The sequence below is a fragment of the Oryctolagus cuniculus genome, chromosome 4 (assembly GCF_051225735.1).
Source record: "Oryctolagus cuniculus isolate XC-2025 breed Fujian yellow rabbit chromosome 4, ASM5122573v1, whole genome shotgun sequence".
NCBI lineage: Eukaryota > Metazoa > Chordata > Mammalia > Lagomorpha > Leporidae > Oryctolagus > Oryctolagus cuniculus.
In genome coordinates, this window is record NC_142870.1 from 48,279,313 (window position 1) to 48,293,576 (window position 14,264).

Genomic DNA, 14,264 nt, shown 5'->3' on the forward strand with positions numbered 1-14,264 from the left:
TACAGTGATAAAAATTGTGAAATTACTTTTGGTATAATGCTATTAGCTAAACCATAGTCTTTATTCTCAGCTTACCAGTTTTTTCAACTAATGTCCTTTTTTTCTCTCCAGAATCTAATTAATCTAGGATCATGTCTTACATTTGCCATGTCTCTTTAGTCTCTCCCAATCTGTGACAGTTCTTCAGTCTTTCCTTGTTGTCGCTCCCCCTCTTCGCGGAGGAACGACACAGGACCCTGCGCTGTTCTTTTGTCTGCTCGGCCCTCCCCGGGTTTGCTGCTGGTTCTTCCTGGGTTGGCTACCGACCCTTCCACCTCCGTGGAAGGGTGGTTCCCCCTGCCACTTTCCCCACTTCCGCGGGGGAGCGACACACCGCCGGCCGGCTCTCTCGGGGGCTGCTCAGATGTTCCTCAGGTGTTCCTGGTGCATGGTGTCTCTCTCCTCCTTTATAGTCCTCTTCCACCAATCCCAACTCTGCTACCCACACGCCGAGTACGCTGCTCTCCTCCAATCAGGAGCAGGTCCTGCTGTTTATTGGTTGAACTGGAAGCAGCTGTGTAGAAGCTGTTTCCTCCTCTCCCAGCGCCATATTGTGGGAGAGCAGATGCATAGAATAAGTCTTAATTCGAATAACAGTCTAGTCCGAGTTGCTCCCCACACTTGTCTTGCTTGTTTTGAAGATACCCCTCAATTTGTTTGATACTTTCTTCTGATTTGACCAAGGTGTCATATTCTTGAGAAGAATACCTCAGAGGTGATGTGTCCTTTACAGTACAAGGGAAATGATGCTGATGTGTGATGTTAACCTTGATCATTTGGTTAAAGTGGCATTTGCTAGGTTATTCAATATAGTGTTTGAGTCAAATTGATTTGAGTGTGAATCCTAGCAGTTTGATATTTTTCCCTCTGTCAAATGCTGGTCATTTCTCCATGGGAGCATTTTGAAAGACAAAGTTTATTATTTAAGTACTTGATGCTTGGCTTATATCTGTCACTCATTAAATGTTATTTCTGATCCTAGGAAACAAGTATGAATTAGTGCTTTACTCTGCTCAATTCATATTTTATTTTCTTTTTAAGATTTATTCACTATATTTGAAAGGCAGAATTACAGAAAGAGTGAGAGAGATTTTTCATCCTCTTATTCCTTCTCCCAATGGCCACAATGGCGGGGGCTATGCTTGGCTGAAGACAGGAGCCAGAAACTCCATCCAGGTCTCCCACGCATCTTCAGCTGTCTTCACTGGCCAATTATCAGGGAGCTGCCGAGACTTGAACCAGTGCTCTGATACAGGATACCTACATCACAAGCAGCAGCCTAACCTGCTAAGCAACAACAGTGGCCCCTCATATTTTATTTTTATCATGATAGCTACCCTTCCCTTTTTCCTTTCCCGTCTTAGTGACAGGAAGGTTCATTTTCCTATCCAAAATTAATTCTTTTAACTGTGCTGTATGTTGCTTCCTCCTTTCAGTTGTGAAGCATTCAGTTCATCCTAAAGTATAAAAGCCAGTGACCACGAGAGAACTTTTGAGATTGAAGAATAAACTTAAACTTTTATCTGAAAATGTATTATTCAGGTTTACTGTCAAATATACAAAATCTCTCTGTCTTCAGAGCTTTTCTTGTATTCCTTTTTTAGAATGTAAACATGGTAGGGGCTGTTATTATGGCACAGTGGGTTAAGCTGCCACCTGTCATGCTGGTATCCCATATAAGCAGTGGTTCAAGTCCTGGCTGCTCCACTTCTGATCCAGCTCCCTGCTAACACACCTGGGAAAGCAGTTGAAGATGGCCCAAATGCTTGGGTGCCTGCTATCCATGAGGGAGACTCAGATGAACTTCAGGCTCCTGGCTTTGGCCTGCCCAAGCCCCAATTGCCCTTGAGTCCTCAATCATAACACATCCAAAATTGAGCTTGTATCTTCTCTCATTTCCATACCACATGTCCCTGTTGTTTCTTTGTATTTATTAGTAGTGAATTAGTTCAATTTTACTAAAATTAGTTCAGTTTTACCCAAATCAGAAGCTGGGGTAATCCTAGATGCCTGTTTGTGCTTTGGGTTTTCCTACATCAGCAGGTCATTTTTGTTTCTACCTGCTTAATGCAGTAGCAAGATATACATTCTTTTCTTCTCTTTTTTTTTTAGAAAACTTTTATTTAATAAATTTCAAAAGTAAAACTTTTGGAGTATAGCGGTTTTTCCCCCCATAACCACCCTCCACCCTCAAACCATCTCATCTACTCCCTCTCCCATCCCATTCTTCATTAGGATTTATTTTTAACTAGCAAGATATACATTCTAAGACTACCAGTGGATGCCTGAAACTACAGGTAGTACCAAACTCTGCATTTTTTTCCTATATATAAGTGCCAATTATAAAGTTTAATGTATATACGAGGCATAGTAAGTAACTAAAAGTGATAACTGATAATAGAACAATTAGAAATACTAATCTAGACTGTAATAAAATTGCTACCATCACTACTCTTGAGTTTTGGGGGCCATTTTTAAATAAAATAAGTGTTACTTAAGCATTGAAATACAGTCTTATTAACTGAGAAGTCTGATGACTAGCACGCAGGTAACATATACAGCATGCATGTGCTGATCAGAAGGATGACTCATACCCTAGGCAAGATTTCTTTGCACTCCTCAAAACAGTGCATAATTTAAAGATAATTAATTTAATATTTCTAGAAATTTCTGCTTTTATTTCCATAATGAACTTGAGGACTGGTAACTGAAACCATGGAAAGCAAGGCTACATAGGAGAAACCATTATAACTTTTAAATGTCTTCCTCTATTTCCATCCTCCTACATTGGTTTTTTCTGTTTTAGATTAGTTTTTATTAATTTTCTCTCACATTTCTCTCACAGACTTCCATATTACTCTCAGTGCCCTTTTTGGTATACAACTGATTTTACATTTTTATTTATTTTAAACAGTTACAGAGAGAGAGAGAGAGAGAGAGAGAGAGATCCATCTTCCATTCTCTGAGAGAGAGAGAGAGAGAGAGAGAGATCAATCGATCTTCCATTCTCTGGCTTACTCCCCAAATGGCCATAACTGCCAGGACTGGGCAGACTAAAGCCAGGAGCTTGGAGCTTCTTCTTGGTATCTTACTTGGGAGCAGAGCCCTAAACACGTAAGCCATCTTCTTCTGCTTTCCCAGGCACATTAGTAGGGAGCTGGATTGGAAGTACAGCAGCTGGGACACAAGCTGGCGTCCATATAGGATGTAGGCACTGCAGGTGGTGGCTGTGCCTGCTATGTCACAGTGCCCTGGTTTTACATTTTTAATGCTTTCTAATTGCCTTAATGGTAATACTAAACTTTTTACAGTGTATTCATGATTTGTCCTCAGCCTGGGTGTTTGGACTCTCTTCTCCTCTGGTCATGCCAGATATGGGTTACTAAATTCTCTGGACCCTCCATTCTTACTTGGAATGAGCCTCTCTTCTTTGGGGTGCCCCTAATCAGACTTCAAATCTCTGTTGGAGGCCGGCGCTGCGGCTCACTAGGCTAATCCTCCGCCTTGCGGCGCCGGCACACCGGGTTCTAGTCCCGGTCGGGGCACCGGATTCTGTCCCGGTTGCCCCTCTTCCAGGCCAGCTCTCTGCTGTGGCCCGGGAGTACAGTGGAGGATGGCCCAAGTCCTTGGGCCCTGCACCCCATGGGAGACCAGGAGAAGTACCTGGCTCCTGCCATCGGATCAGTGCGGTGCGCCAGCCGCAGCACGCCGGCTGCAATGGCCATTGGAGGGTGAACCAATGGCAAAAAGGAAGACCTTCCTCTCTGTCTCTCTCTCTCTCACTGTCCACTCCATCTGTCAGAAAAAAAAAAAAATCTCTGTTGGGAGATTCACCCATTCAGGAGACCTTATGTGAAACAAGCAGCATTATTTACTCTTTCTTTGTGTTTCCTTAGCACAGTGTTTTTGTCTCCACTTATCCATGAATTGTAATGAAATGTTTAGGCAACCATGCGATAGGCCTCCTAGAATGTCTTCAGGACAGGAACTGTTGTTACTTAAACAACATTTAAAAGTGATGGATGTGAACATGGAAAGCACAGTTCAGCTGAATTACCCATAATCTCACCCCCCAAGAGATGATCACTATTCCTAGAATGATGACATAATACAATACTGTTTTATTACTTCTTTTTATTTCTTTAATGCATCTTAATATCTTTCTGTTACATTATACATTTTTCTTCAACACCTTTTTAATAGCAGCAGAGTAGGGTGTTGTATCTATTTACAAAGTGTATTTAATCATTCCTCTGTTATTAAATATTTAGTGAGTTTAAACATTTTCACTTGTTACCGGTAATGCTTTGGTGATAATCCTTGTATGTTTGGAATATTTGGAAGAATATAATATTTGGAAAGGGAATTTTAATTCAAATGGTGTAGAAAATTTCAGGTGATTGATACTGTTAGTATGATTAATTGGAGGACCATTAGACTGAGGTGATCCAGCGCCTCAGTATAAATGATAACCCAACTCAATATAAATGGTAAAATGAAACTTAGTCTTGACCAATCAAAAACTACCAACTAACCTCCACCTATGGACTTTCCATTTGAACTGAGGGCAGAATGACAGAGAGAGAAAGAGAGAGAGAGAGAAAGATTTTCCATCCGTTGGTTTATTCCTCAAATTCCTACAGTTGTCAGGGCTGGGCCAGATCAAACCCAGTAGCCTGAAACGCCTTGTGAGTGGTGGCAGGGGCTCAAGGACTTGATCCATTGTTTGCTGCATCTCAGGCACATTAGCAGGAAGATGAAGAGGAAATGGTGCATCTGGGATTCAAACTGGCACTCCAATATGAGGAGCAAGCATTGCAAACTGCAGCTTAACCGGCTGAGGCACAGTACCTGCCTGCCTGCCTTTTTTAAAAAATGAATTTTTTTAAATATTCATTTACTTATTTATTTGAAAGGCTGAGTGACAGAAAGAAGAGAGAGAGAGGTCTTTCATCTGCTGGTTCAGTCCCCAAAGAGCTTACTCCTACTAGCATATGAAAAAGTGCTGTTTTCACTTAAAAAATGAAATGCTGTCCAGGTTATAGGATAACCTGCTGTCTGCTTTCAGTTTCTTCTTGGTTATGGCTAACAAAAATGTTTTTTCCTTGGACGTTTGTATTTCTTGTTTGGAAACTGTCCATTGACTTTCTTTCTAATTTTTCTATTGAGGCTGATACATTTTCTCATTGAGTTTTAAAAAAGATTTTAAGTGTTTATAGTAACAGAAATTTCTTGTGGAAAATGTTGCAGGTATTTTTCTTATACATAATTTTAAAATTTTTGTGGTTTTTGAAGTATAGACATTTCAGTTTGCTAATTCATATACTATCTCCTTTTCCATGTAATGTTTAGAAAGTTCTTCAGCATTACAAGATTATATTCACCTATACTTTTCTCTAGTACTTTACCATTTTAATTTTTAGCATTTAAATATTTTTTGCAGTTTGTTTTGTGTTTAGGAAGCAGCCTTCATCCTGGGTACAGAACACATGGTGTGTCTTGATTTGTATGGACTGTGTAATAAGTCCTCACTCTTCTTTATTATCGTCTGCATACTTTGAGCTTTTGTTGTTTATACGTAGCATCATGTTATGAAAATAGTACATATAAAATATAGTGTTACAATAGGAAAAAGTCGTAAGACGATTTCCAAGATTTTTAGCTAAAGTCAGGCAAGAGAATTTAGGAAGGGGTCTGATTTTGTGTTTAGAAGAAATGTGTGCACCCTAACTAAGCTTTCCATGAGCATGATTTCAGGAATGGTCCACCTAAGAAAGAAGAAAAGACCAATTCAAATTTTTAAAAAAATGACAAAGAGGGTTATAATATGGGTGTACTTAAAATTAAGTTTGTGGAAACCAAATTGTATCCTGTACCTGAGTGCCTGAGTTTAATTCCTGGCTCCATCTCCTTATTCCAGCTCCCTGCCAGTGCAGATCTTAGGAGGCGGTGGTGCTGACCCAAGTAGTTGGGTTCCTGTCACCCATGTGGGAGACTTGGGGATTACTTTCCCATCTCTTGGCTCAAACCCCATCCCCAGCCCACACAGGGAGTAAATTAGATGGGAGCTCCCCCTCTCTCAAACAATAAATAAAAATATAAGATTAGTTTAATTTTGAAAGTGAAATTTTTGAAATTCATGAATGCACAAATCTTCAAAAAGTTCATAAAAAATGTCAAACATTAGGGCTGTCCTTGTGGCACAGAGGTACAAGCTGTTGCTTTTGATTCCAGCATCACATATCAAAGTGTCTGTTTGGATCTTGCTCTGCTTCTGATCCAGCTCCCTGTTAATGCACCTGAGAAAGTTGCAGAAGATGGCCCAGATAATTGGACCCCTGCCACCCACACAGGAGACCCAGATGAAATTCTGGGCTCCTAGCTTTGGCCTGTCCTAACCCTGGCCATTGTGGCCATTTGGAGGAATGAAATAGCTGACAGAGATCTCTCTTTGTCTCTCCCCCTCTCTGTCACTCTTTCATATAAATAAACAAGTAAACAAATTTTCATAAAAAATGCAAGCCATGAAAAAAATATCCATGGATGATGAAAATTTTTTCATCAAAGTAAACATCTTTTAATTTCATTTCTCCATGAGTTATTTGATGTACCTTTGTATAAAATAATGAAAAAATATTTTTACCATTATTTTATTGAAAACTGTAACAAGTACCCATGTGTTGCCTACCTAGATTTTACAAATATTAACCTTTAATCATCACATTTCAGTTGTTTAAAGAAATAGGTAACAAATCCTTGTAGCTTTCTGCCCTCTGTTCACCTCCTACCATCTCTCCCCAGAGGCAACCACTTGTCTGGATAATTTCTTGCTGGTTTGTGTTTTTCAGCATCACAATTCAGTCCATAAAAACTTTATTTCCATTTTATTAGTAAATTATTCACTATGGCCAAGTCTAAGAGACTTGAAGGCAAACTGAGCAGTGTGATTCAGGGCTTTCTATTCATCATGTTGTTGTCTAGGAAAGCATACTGTAAGGTGGTATGTCATCTCTGCTCTGGAGTTTTTACTGGAGGAATAGTTAGCTGCCTAATACCAGCTTTCTTGTTGATAACTGTAAATCTAGACCATTTATAGAAATTGCTGAGTTCTTAATTACCTAATTATGCTGTACATACAGATTAGCAAGGATTATCTAATGTGCTACCTGCTGAACTGCAGTGTTTTACTTTTTATCCTTGTAGCGTTTGTTTATATATGGTAAGAATTATAGAATTTTAGGATAATAAAGAACCTAGAGACATTTTCATTCCATGTCTCTAAATTTTAAAGATGAAAAACCTACAGTAAGAATTTGACTTCATCAAGGCTTCAGAGCTAGGATATGACCCCAAATTTGGTTCTTTTACTACTTATTAGTACTCAATAAACTTAGATAATGATTTTGATATAATGTTGGGCTAGGTTCTATACTCTAAATTAAAATACCAAAATAATAGTTTCTTTTAGAATTTTTTATTTTTAAATTTTTTCACATTTACACAATAATCATACAGATGTTGCCAAATTCCTTTTCATATATATGCATTTGTTTTTTGGAGGGATTTATATAGGTATTTGTGTTAAAATTTAGACCTTCCTTCTTCCTGTATTTTTTTTTGACAGGCAGAATGGACAGTGAGAGAGAGAGAGACAGAGAGAAAGGTCTTCCTTTGCCGTTGGTTCACCCTCCAATGGCTGCCACGGCCAGCGAGCTGCGGCCGGCGCATCGTGCTGATCCGAAGCCAGGAGCCAGGTACTTCTCCTGGTCTCCCATGCAGGTGCAGGGCCCAGGGACTTGGGCCATCCTCCACTGCACTCCCGGGCCACAGCAGAGAGCTGGCCTGGAAGAGGGGTGACCGGGACAGAATCCGGCGCCCTGACCGGGACTAGAACCTGGTGTGCCGGGGCCGCAAGGCAGAGGATTAGCCTATTGAGCCGTGGCGCCGGCCCTTCCTGTAGTTTTAATTATTGCTTTTAAGTGTTTTTAGTGATACCTTGATGAAAACAAGCCAGTCTACCTGGCTGATTTTCTCTGTGTGTAAAAGTATGAGTAAATATTAGGATAAACAGAATGGTTCAAGTAATTATTATTGCTTTTATAGACCATTATAGTTATACTTCCCAGTGGAATCTGCTGTGCATTCAATTCCTACTAATAGTGAAACCCTTAGTACTTATATCTGCTTTTCTTGCAGAGATAGTGTGATGATAATTAACTTTGAACTATCAAGACTTGCTATGTAAATTAGAAGCATTGGCTATTGCAGGGTTGAGGAAAACAGAGAGCATTTTAAGTCTGAGATGTTTAATTTGAGGTAGTTTATCACAAAGATAATTGTGTAAATTTTTTTAGTCTATGATGTTCATTTTTTAAAAAAAAAGCTTTTTTTAAAACATTTTTATTTATTTTAATTTTATTTGAAAAAGAGAGAGAGGAAGACTGAAACCAGGAGCCCAGAACTCCATCAAGATCTCTTTCATGGGTGGTAGGGACCTAAGTGCTTGAGCACTCATTTACTGCCTCCCAGGGTATGCATTATCAGGAAGCTGGATTGGAAGGTGAGGACCTGGAACTTCAACCAGATACTTTGATATGGGATATGGCCATCGCAAGTAGCAACTTAACCACTGCATCAAATTCCTGTCCCAATAGTGTTCTTCATTTTACCCTTCTGAATACTGTTCTCAGTGCTGCTGTTTCTTTCTTCTTATTTTTTACCTAATAACAACTTGTTGTTTTCTTCAGTGGTCCTTGGAGTTCTATTCTCCACTGTATCTTGCCTCTTCTCTCTCTCATGATTTCCCTGGGCTGTTTCATCTCATTCCCGTGGTTTTAATTGCCACTTAGATGAGTCATAAGTCCAGTTGAGATCTCTTTCCTGGCACCAGACTCCAACCATGGAACCAATACTCCTGACAGATTAACTTTTTTTTTTTTTTTTTTTTTTTAACATTTCTTTAGTTGAAGGGGAGAGTGTCAGAGCAAGAGAAAGAGAGATCTTTCATCTACTAGTTCACTCCCAAATATTTTTGTGCACAATAGCCAGGACCAGGAGCCTAGAACTCCATCTGTGTCTCCCATATGGGTAGTAGAGGCCCAGGTAGTTGAATCATCTTCCACTTTCTTCCCAGGCTCAGTAGCAGGCGTAGCCAGGACTTGAATTGGTGCTCCATTATGGAACGCTAATGAACTGCATTTGCATCAGTTATTCTCTCTTGCTTCAGATACATGTGTTTCTAACTCCCTCCCTTAAGGCTTGACTCATATTTTACCTTCTGAATGAGACCTTCGCTGATCACCCTAAATAAAATGGTCTCATTCCCAACCTCACTCCTCCTATTTATTCTACTCTATTCTTCCTTGTATTCACATTACTTAGTCTTCTAACGTACAATGTAACTTACTCTTGATTTATTTATTATAATTTTATTGTTTGTTTATTGTCACTAAAATGTAAGCTTATAACACAGGAATTTTGGATTTTTATTTCTTTATAATGTGTATTGTTTTCATTAGGGTTGTTCCATGAAGGAAGGGTTCTCCCCATCTTTTCTAAGTAAAACTACAGCTTTTTGAGTACTGTAGATTTCAGGAGTGGTATTTCTGTCCCTCAGTCACAGAAAGGGGGGATTTCTGTTTTTTTGTTTGTATTTTGTTGTGGTGATGGTGGCTTTAATAATCAGATGGATCTCAAGTACCTAGAACACTGGTGTGTGGTGTCAAACAGTCAGTGATTATTTGTTTAATATATGACCAGTTTGACTTTTGCAAGAGAGCTGGTTCTTTGTCAGCTTGAGGCCCACAACTGGACTGCCTCAGGCCCTCAGGAGCTCTGTCTTTTCTTTGTTCTGTGAACCCTTTGAATACATCTGGAATTTTTTTTAGCAAGTCCAGGTTCAAGAGAGCCAGCTCTAGGAACATTAAAGAACACCTTTTACTGCCCTTTCACTTGTAACTCCTTAAGATGATTGCTCATGAGGAATCACTGTCCTTGGCAGAAACCCTGACTCTGTCCCACAGGACTCAGGCCCTACCCTGCGGTCTTAACATGGCAGCTGTGTTAAGCTGTGGCTCTGTGTTCCTGAGACAGTCTCATTCCCAGATCCATGGTGGTAACGGAGTGTTTCACCTTTTACCTTGTGCAAAGGTTACGCTTGGAACAGAGATGAGCTTTAGTGGTAAACTGAATCAGACAATTAATAGGATCAGTATAATAGGGTTTTTTTTTTTTAATTTCCCAAGTTTAAGACGTTCCTAGGAGTTGGTGAATTAGGTTCTGATTCTTACTCTGTAACTGAATCCTATTGTGACTGTTGGCAAATTATTTAATTTATATGGGCTTATGTTTTTTTAGTTGTAAAATCGAACTAGAATATATATAATTTTGGCTGCATGGAGCTTAGGTATGTCATCAGAAACATTTTATGCTTCATATTATAGGAACACTTTCAAAATGTTAGTATTTAAGTTAATGATCATGCTATATTATATTTAATATTTTATGTTTCATAATTTGCTGCATAACTAAAAACAATTGAGCCTAGAGAAATTATTTGCTTGTATACTTACATAAATCAACAGATCAATTATAGTCCATAGAATTCAAAAAGAAATCAAGTCACTCTGAATAACTCAGAGAGTTAGACTCTGTGTTCCTCTTTTTCCTTCTTTCTTCTTCGGCTTATTTCTTCTCTAGCCTTTGGATTATATGTGTACAATTTTACTTTATGTGTTTAGGAAATAGAAGTATGATGTTTTAAAGGTATTTTTTGTGAATTTTACTTTCAGATCTTTATTTTGTTTATTTTTCCTTTAGCACCCAGCAGATTATCTTATAAATAGTAGGTGCTCTTTAAATGTTGCTTGAAAGAATGCATTTGCTTTTATTTTCCTTACTACTAAATCAACCAGAAAGTGACTTTTACATTTCTGTTATTTTAAGAAAAGTGACTCTTGTGATGGTCGGACTTGATAATGCTGGTAAAACGGCAACAGCAAAGGGAATCCAAGGAGGTAAGCTAAAAATATTTATGTATCTTCTGAACTCTGTTAAATTATTCTGAATTATTTTCTTATGTATGTTATATTACTTTATTACATATTAATTGAATATGGATAATGTGTCCTTGATTACTTTATGTCTTAATATACTTGTGACCAATATGGTGGCTAGGACATATCTTAGTTTTGCCAGTGTACTATCATGGAGTAGATGCACAGGTATGGAGGTTACAGGGGCTTGTTGATTAGCAAGGGCAACAAAAAGGAAAAAAAAAAAAGTTAAAAAATAAATAAATAAACTACCCTTACCTTTAAGAATACCCATCTTGTACATAATTTTTTTGGGCTAGTACTTATTATGACTATGCCTAGATTAAAAAAGAATAGAAGTGTAGTTAGCCTACATTGTTCTTTGCATTTTTTCAATAAGATAAACAATTTTTAGTTACAATAAAAATAGAGTCTCTGTCATTAAGGGGCTTTGTATTATATATATTACATCTCAGTGGATGCACTTAGTCTAAATTTAATGCTTTGTACTACAATATTACATCCTCTATGCTAGTGATTTTATTAGATGCTGTGCATATATTACTAGCCAAGCATCTTAATGGTGTGAATTAGAAGAAAAGCCTAACATATATTTGTTCCTGAAGGCTGATGATCAGAACAAGTATCATGCAAATCAAATAGTTGTTTCTAACACCTTACAAAACTCAGTGTTGGAAAAAAACATTTCGTTACCTCAAATTCCATGTAACACAAATTTTGTGTTGTTCTCTGTGGATTCTTCTAAAACTTTTTTTGATATTCCTTATGCTGCCCTCTAGGTTATATCTTTTCAGAGCACTCACTGTCCCCATCTAAATGCAGAGCTCAACAAACTTTTTCTGTAAAGGGACAAATAGTAAATTTTTTGGTTGTGGAGCTGTATGTTTTCTTTCCCAAAGGTGTAATTTTGGCATTGTAGTGAAAGCATTCATAGATAATACGTGAACATATTATATATGTGTATATATATGAACATATTATATATGTATATATATTATATATACATAATATGAGTATGGCCATGTTCCAATGAGATTTTATTTATGACCATGGAAATTTCAACTTCATATGATTGTCCTGTGTTATTAAACATTCTTTCTATTTTTTTTTTGTCATTTAAAAATCTAAAATACATTTTTAGCTTGTGGGTCCTACAAAAATAGGTGGCAAGGCAATTTGACCTACAGACATGATACCTTATCTAAATTTTTTCCTTCTTCCATTGAAGGGAGCAGACACCTAAGAATCTACTTACCAGACCATGTCTGATTTGTTGTATGGACTTGGAATACCCTCTTTCCATTAGGCCTTTTATCTTCTATGTTCCACTTATGTATGACCATCATTTCCTTTTTCTAAGTCTAGAAAATGCTTACAGTATCACATAATAAACTGAAAGTCAAAGCTGCCTTAACTCTGAGGTCTCCTCTGCTCTGTTTCTGTTTTTATCTAATATTTGCTTTCAGCCTACTCCAGTGAGTAATTTTTTACTTCGAATTTTTTATGGTTCTAATTATGTAAAACTACTTAACGTTTCCCAAATTAATCCTTATTATACCTTTGTATTTTTTCTTATGTTGTTCTTATTTGTCTTATTAGGGAGAATATCTACCTATAAAGACGTGTTTTTGTCATATACTCTCCTCTTTTATAAGGTGTTTTTTCTAGTATTTATTTTACTATATTTATTTGAAAGAGTGACAGAAAGGGAAAGACAGAATGATCTTCCATCTGCTGGTTAACTTCCCAAATGCCTGCAACATCCAGAATCCCAGAGCTCCATTTAGGTCTCCCTTGTGGGTTCCAAGAACCCAAATACTTGTGCCACGATCAGCTGCCTCTTAGACATTAGTAGGAAGCTGGATCAGAAGCCGAGGAGCCAAGACTCATACCAGGGCCCTCCTGTAGGAAGTGGGTATCCCAAGCAGTAGCTTAACCTCTTCACTACAATGTCTGCCTAAAAGAGCCTTTTCTGATTCCTTTTGTCCCCAGCCATCCCATAGGTAGAATTAAAAACTAAATACATTCTCTTTTAGACCTACTTAATTGTATTTTGTCAGTATATCTCACCAATTCTCTGGAATGTCAGTTCTCTAAGTGTGGGGAGCAATCCAGACTGGACTAAGTTACTCGAATTAAGACTTATTCTATGCATCTGCTCTCCCACAATATGGCGCTGGGAGAGAAGTAAACAGCTTCCACACAGCTGCCTCCAGTTCAACCAATAAACTGTAGGACTTGCTCCTGATTGGAGAGCAGCGTACTCGGCGTGTGGGCAGCCGAGTTGGGATTGGTGGAGAGGACTATATAGGAGGAGAGAGACGGCATGGTGGTGTGGGTTGGTTGGAGAGTGCGTTGGAGAGTTCGCGGGGAAGTTCGTTACTTCGTTCTTTCTCATTTCTCTCTACTCATTCTTGCTTTGGGAGTTTGCTGTTTACTTCTCTCCCAGCGCCATATTGTGGGAGAGCAGATGCATAGAATAAGTCTTAATTCGAGTAACTTAGTCCAGTCTGGATTGCTCCCCACATCTAAGGGCACTTTTACTCATTTTGATGTCCTAGTTGTTTATGCCATACTTTTTAGTTATAATAGGTAGCCTCCTTAAACCATCTCTCCCTTGGCTTCTATTCCTCCACTTATTTCTTGCCCTTTGCTTATGTCTTGACCTTTTAAAAAATATATATTTACTGGTTTCTTTTGAAATACAGTACCTACTTCCTTTCTAACCATACAGCTGTTGCCTAAAGCCAAACCTTCAGTGTCTTTCACCTGGAATGTCACAATACCTTATTATTTTGTATATATTATTTATTTATTTACTTGAGAGAGTTACAGAGAGCGAGAGAGAGACAGATCTTCCATCTGCTGGTCCATCTGATGACTGAAATCGTTGGAACTGAGCTGATTCAAAGCCAGTAGCTTCTGGGTCTCTCAAGCAGGTGCAGGGGCCCAAGCACATGGGGCATCTTCTACTGTTTTCCCAGGCCACAGTAGAGAGCTGGATCAGAAGAGGAGCAGCCAGGACTAGAACTGGCACCCATATGGGACTCCAGCGCTGTAACGGAGGCTTAGCCCACTATGCCACAGCACCAGCCCTCACAATATCTTCTTAATCTAAATTTAGCTCCCCTACCATGAACCTCAGTTTTTCTATCAACTTCTCTTTTTCAT

The 14,264-nt window shown here is 38.5% G+C and overlaps 1 protein-coding gene across 12 annotated transcripts in view; it reads left to right on the forward strand.

Moving 5' to 3' along the window:
- Positions 1 to 14,264, forward strand: part of ARL13B (ARF like GTPase 13B) — a 101,475-nt gene that overhangs the window by 11,251 nt on the left and 75,960 nt on the right. For all 12 annotated transcript variants that reach the window (XR_016232387.1, XR_016232389.1, XR_016232388.1 and 9 more), the window contains exon 2: positions 10,984 to 11,054. Coding sequence is in view for 4 of the 12 variants with exons in the window: in XM_008267087.5 (XP_008265309.2) it covers positions 10,984 to 11,054 (71 nt within the window). In the remaining 8 variants the exon portion in view is untranslated. The remainder of the gene's footprint in view (positions 1 to 10,983; positions 11,055 to 14,264) is intronic.